The sequence below is a fragment of the Chaetura pelagica genome, unplaced genomic scaffold (assembly GCF_000747805.2).
Source record: "Chaetura pelagica isolate M959 unplaced genomic scaffold, ChaPel_1.0 scaffold69, whole genome shotgun sequence".
Taxonomy (NCBI): Eukaryota; Metazoa; Chordata; class Aves; order Apodiformes; family Apodidae; genus Chaetura; species Chaetura pelagica.
Window position 1 is genome coordinate 8919812 of NW_009970724.1, and position 5856 is coordinate 8925667.

At 40.0% G+C, this 5856-nt stretch overlaps 1 protein-coding gene across 1 annotated transcript in view; it reads right to left on the reverse strand.

Moving 5' to 3' along the window:
- The window catches only part of GCLM (glutamate-cysteine ligase, modifier subunit), a 12884-nt gene extending 11433 nt beyond the window's left edge, over positions 1-1451 (reverse strand). The window contains exon 1 of the mRNA XM_010006765.1: positions 1362-1451. Coding sequence (XP_010005067.1) covers positions 1362-1451 — 90 coding nt within the window. The remainder of the gene's footprint in view (positions 1-1361) is intronic.
- Positions 1452-5856: the final 4405 nt, after the last annotated feature.

Genomic DNA, 5856 nt, shown 5'->3' on the forward strand with positions numbered 1-5856 from the left:
CCAAGAGGGGAGCGGGTGCCCCGCCCGAGAGGACCGCTCCCGGCCCGGCCCCGGCCCGGCTCAGCTCCGGGGGGCAGCCCGCACCGGCCGGCGGGGAGGAGGGAGGGCGAACGGCGCCCGCAGCCCCCGCCCCGGGCAGCTCCACCGGCCGCTCATGGCACGGCGTGTCCGAGTCTTGCGCGGGAAGGGAAAAACAGCCGGAAGGAGATTAGTACAGTGAGGTCCTTGTGTGCACAGAAAGTGCAAAATAACGTGCACCCGGGGAGTGTGAAGGGTCACGATGTATCCGATCAGCTTACATACACGGGCACACCAGCGCTTTGCTAGTCTTAGACGGGCTAAGACAAAAATTCTTAGGAGTGGCTTGTATTACAAAAGCAGGGCGGTACCAGCTACATGGCAGCAATCCTGAATGTCCTTCTGCAGGCTTACACTTCAGATTCTCCAGCACAAGATTCACCTAAAAATGAAGGCAGTCCACCCCCCATGCAAAATACAAAGCAATCGTTGCTAGAACATTAGAATCAAAAACTCTGAAAACCAGCTTCTCCTCTCATTACTTACTATGACCTAGAAGTTTAGAATTTGCCTTTCAGAGCTATAAAAGTGTTTTGGACTTCACTAACAATTCTGCAAAATAAGCTGTCTCTGGCTGTGGTGGGCATGAGGCATCAGCCCCGAGCCTTTTCCTCTGCTGTGTCAAGGTCCCTCTTTTTTTATAGGAAAAACGCCAAGCTTTTTACTGCCTACTGCTTTCCTACCAGTGTCCCAAACTTTTGTGAGTTCCAAATGGAGGAACAGATATGTATTACCTTCTGAATGTCTTCAGTCATTGCATGGTCTGCAGGTTTGCCCTTCTGCCTTCACTGAACTTCTCAATAGCACTTGTTACTGGAAGACCTCAAAAGCACAGACATCATTATTGTTACTCGATTTTGCAGATGGAGAAATACAAGAATGTATAAAGACCTGCTGCATCTTGCTAGGCAGAACAGTATCAGCAGATACCGGTCTTTGAGTCCTAAATCAAGACCCCATGTCTAAGCAACACTAATCCAAGCTCAGAATGCCTCATGAATTTACATGTTATCCTTGTATGTTTTAGTTCTTTTCTTTGAACAGCAGATAATAGGTGGAACAGATTTGCCTAGATCATTCACCATGTGTCTGAGCTGACACAGGGTGTAGGATGTGGAGCATCCTGTGTAGCAACTGAGCAGTGCTGTTGCATATCACTTTCTGCCATGTCCTCCTCACTGATCTGATCTCTGTTATAAATGCAGTTAACTTGAATTCTGATTGCATTCCCCCACCATGCATTCAAAACTGAGCTACCAAAAGAGCTAACTTAAGTGTCCCACCTCTTCCAGGGCTTCCGGGATGGGGGCAGAAATCTCTATGGGTGTTAGAAATATTAGCATTCCCTGATTGAGGTACTGTTCTATGTACATCTCTAAACCATTTACCCTTTATTGCTCTTAAGGTGTGCTTCCTTGTCAGTATTATGAAGCCCTTTACAATCAACAAAGTGTTGCTGTATTTTTTAGAATATGACTGCTACAAGTATAGAAGAGGTTTACTGGTGGAATATTTCTGCTTGTTTTGTTGAGTTTGTGCTTTCGATCATGTGTAGTACTCAATTTCATAAGTTCCTGAGAATGTAGGAAGGTCCACTCCCTTATGCATGAATAAAATTACTCTTTGGTGAATGGACCTCCAACAAGATCAGCAAGAACATCAGACTGACTGAAAGGCTTGTCAGCCACTGGAACAGGCTGTCCAGGCAAGTGGCCAAGTCACCATGCCTAGAGATAATTAGAAGATGTGGTGCTTAGTGACATGGTTTCATGGAGGACTTGGTGGTGCTAGGTTTACAGTTGGACTTGATTATCTTAAAGGTAATTTCCAACCTAAATGATTCTATGGGTTTATGACTGTGAATGCTAAGACGCTGGCTGTTAATTTCCTTCCTTTTCTTTATTAGAGTCTCCCTCAGTGCAGCTCAAGACAGGGACACTTAAAATGTTGCTATTAAGAAGCCAGTGAAAGGCAAGTTCAGCTTTGGAAGTACCTTTAACTCCTTATTTTGAATTTGCTGTGTTCAAAGTTAGTATCAAGAATTACGAGCAACCACCTAATTAAGCCAAAGTATGCTGAATCTAATGGATAGCAAAAATCCCAGAGTGGCTGCATGATTCCCCTCTACTTATGAGATGTCTGGATTAGAACTAATATGGCAAGTCAGGTTGCTGAACTTCTACATCTGTCTCTCCTAGACTGCTGCCTTTACATTTCTTATTCTGTAATAATTTTGGAATAGGTCTTATTTACTTCATGTATTAGTATTTTTTTAATTTCACCTCAGCTTTTTTATTACTAATAGCTCAGGAGAAACTTAGCAAGAGCAAGAAATATGTTTATACCTGAAAATACTGCACCTAATAATTTGAAGAGATCCACCTCTGAAAATTTAAAGATTTATGAGAGAGACTTGTATCTAGATAATTAATGTTCCCTAGGAGTGCTCATTTGTCGAAATTGATTAGAGAACAACTCTTCTGACCTATTTTAGACGTGTTTCAGACTTCATGATACAGTTTATCCTAAAAGTGCCTGCTTTTCTCCTTTCCATACAAAGGATGTTTATGTGACATGCTCAGATGTAAATGTCTGTAGTAGAGAGCTCTGAAGTTAGGCTGCTGAATTCCACCCTTTCTTTCTATTTGACAGGTTTAGGTCTTCAAAAGCATTTTATATAGAGAAAATAGTATGCCTCTCTGACTTCCTAGAGGAAAGATACTTGAACAAATACACTGCAGAAAATTACTATCATAAGAGTTGTACTTTTGCTTCCTTCACTGGTTTGGATGGAAAGTGCCTTTTGTGAGCAGTGATAACCAAAAATATTCTGGAGTCTTCACTCCCTGAGGATAGATGGGACTGACATACGCAGTGCAGTCTAAAAGCAATAATGTACTGGCCCCCCCTTGCTGGCATTTAAAGTTTCTCTCCCTTCTGATGGTGATGAAAACGCTCTGAATGCAAGTGGGGGGGCTGGCTGCTGCCTAGCTAGCATTGCTGAGATGTCACAGCTCCTGTTACAAAGGCTTCTCCTATTCAGAGCTATGCTGTCTAAAGCCTCATCAAGTAAGAGCACTGAGAGCAAGTGTCAAAAGCAGGACTGCAGAGGATTTCAAGATTCTGTATCCTCCAAGAGTTGCTTAAGCAAGACAAGGCCGCATAAAAGATACATGAATGGTCATTTCAAGAGACACTGCTGAAAACTGCCCTGCTATTTGAAGACATCTTTTCTGTTTTCACAAGCAACATGTATGATTACTGTCACAGAAAAAGATGAGATGATAGGGAAAAACATTCGTTCTTTCTCTTCCTATCCCACTTCCCCACACACTGAACACTTTCTACACTCCGTTGTGCTGCTTCACTTAAAAAAACACACCAATTTCTCCTTTTTCTCTATGGATAGTTAATCTGTCAGTATAAGGGCTCCAAACTTCCCAAGGCTTCCAGTCTTCTTGCCTAGTCAAAAGACAACAGACCCATCCTCGATACCTCTGAGTTAAAAAAAAAAAAAAAAAAAAAAATTGGCTGGTCAGTCTCACCTCTGTGCCTGGCAAGATCTTACTGAGTTTGCTGCCCCTGATCTGACTCTTGTTAAGTAGTCCTTACAGAAAATGAATTTCATTATGACTGATAGAGTTAATGCATTTTTGGCATCATCAACATAAAATAATTTTATCTAGTCCTCCACAAAGGGAAAGAGTAAAAAAAAGTCTCCTCTCAGTCTCTTCAGTTCAGTCAAAAGCATACACTGGATGTATAATTTGACATGCATACACCAAATGATCCCTGGAGAGTAGTAATGGAACAATAGGTACTGAAGTTCAACATTGCTAATCACAGTGCCAATACAAAGAATTCAATGTAATTTGACAAATCATTTGTAAATCTCTTCTACCTGAATATTGTAATGTCTCCTCTCAGTCTCTTCAGTTCAGTCAAAAGCATACACTGGATGTATAATTTGACATGCATACACCAAATGATCCCTGGAGAGTAGTAATGGAACAATAGGTACTGAAGTTCAACATTGCTAATCACAGTGCCAATACAAAGAATTCAATGTAATTTGACAAATCATTTGTAAATCTCTTCTACCTGAATATTGTAATTGTAGAAAATAATCACAATAAACTGAAGCCCTGAGGCAATGAATATTCTCTGGCACATGGAAAAGGGTATGCAGTGGTGTTGAAAAACCTGGATGTCTACTTAGTGTTGAGTCAAAGCTGGCGTGGGTGCTCAGATGAAGTCACTTCAGTCTGCTTCATAGTGACAGTGATACTCAGAGAATGATGCCACTCTCCAGACTGCCTGGGAAATTGGCAACGTGTGGCTCTGCCTTAGCCAGGGTGAGTAAATACCCACAGAGTATTAACTAGTGCAGGTTCTTTCCCACCTTGTGTATCTTCCTGGAAGATGTCATGCTAGTAAAAGCTGGAAAGCTTTCATAGGCTTCCACAAGCTAGAATTCACTGTGAAAGCACAAATCTCTAACAGCTCTTCCATTTTGTGAAAAATTATCCAGCCTCCCATTCCAAGTGAACACACTATATTCTTGCCCTATTTTATTTTTTTTTCTGGGTCGCGTGCAGTTGCCTGTATCAGAAAGATACTGTTGTAGGTGGATGCACACTAAGGCACGCTTTCTTCAGGAGCAACACAGTATATTAGAAAAATCTAAGGAGATGTGGGAAATTTCTGATTCCATAGGAAAAAATAAAATGTTTAGAAAGATTTAATTAGGACTGTGATAATTTCTGGATTTGTTTTAATGTTATATTCAAGGAACCAGACTTATGGAAGCACTCTAATAGTTCTGGGAGAATTAATTCATTCTGCATTGCTCTTTCATGGCTGGTTGATTCCTAGCCTGTAAAATAAGCATTTTTTTAAACTGAGTAATTTCAAAATAAATCAATACAGTATATGCCTATGTCAGGGCTCAGAAAATTTCACTTAGCTAGAGTTTACTGAATCTGCTGAGTACAAATGGCTGCAAATAAAACTTCCAAGATGCACAGGCATGATAAATATGTATTTCCATAATAGTTATCACGTATTTTTTGAAGATACATTGATCCTTAAGCATTTGATATGGCTTTAAACTGTGGGAATTAGATCTCCTATATTTTTGTAATCCTATTGAGAGACACCATGTCTTAAAAATTGTCATTTAAACACTGTTTGCTCAACTGTTCTTCCCCATGAATAAGATTCCCCCTCTTTTATTTTCCCCTTTTATTTTCTGAAGAAAAGTTAAACAGTTGAATGTACTTTTTTTTTCTGCTTATATCATATATTGATCAACCTGTTCTAAACAATAAAAATCAATAATTTTCCTGTTTTTAAAGAGACAATCTTTAACACTTATGCACTGGAACAAATTTGTCCTTTGAACACTGAAGATATATATTTGAAGTCACTTATAAGAGTTTCAACATAGCTATCTTGAATAACTCTGCCTAGTGATTAAGTTTTAAGTTTTACTCAAAGTAGTTTTAGAGAAGCTGCAATCTAAAATACCTTTAAAAATTAACCAAGTGAGTGTACTGTAAGTCATATTGCACTAGTGCAAGCCAAAGGTCAGTGTCCTATTGTGCTAAATGTTTTGAAAACACATAGAAATTAAAGTTCTCTGAGCCAAACAATTTATGTTTGAAAGGGATGATACATATCAATAAGTGATCCAAGACCAGATTGCTGGGTATCTAAAAATTGTTGCCAACCAATACATTAACTGACTTGGTGCTGTGCCTGAAGAGTGGAAAGAGT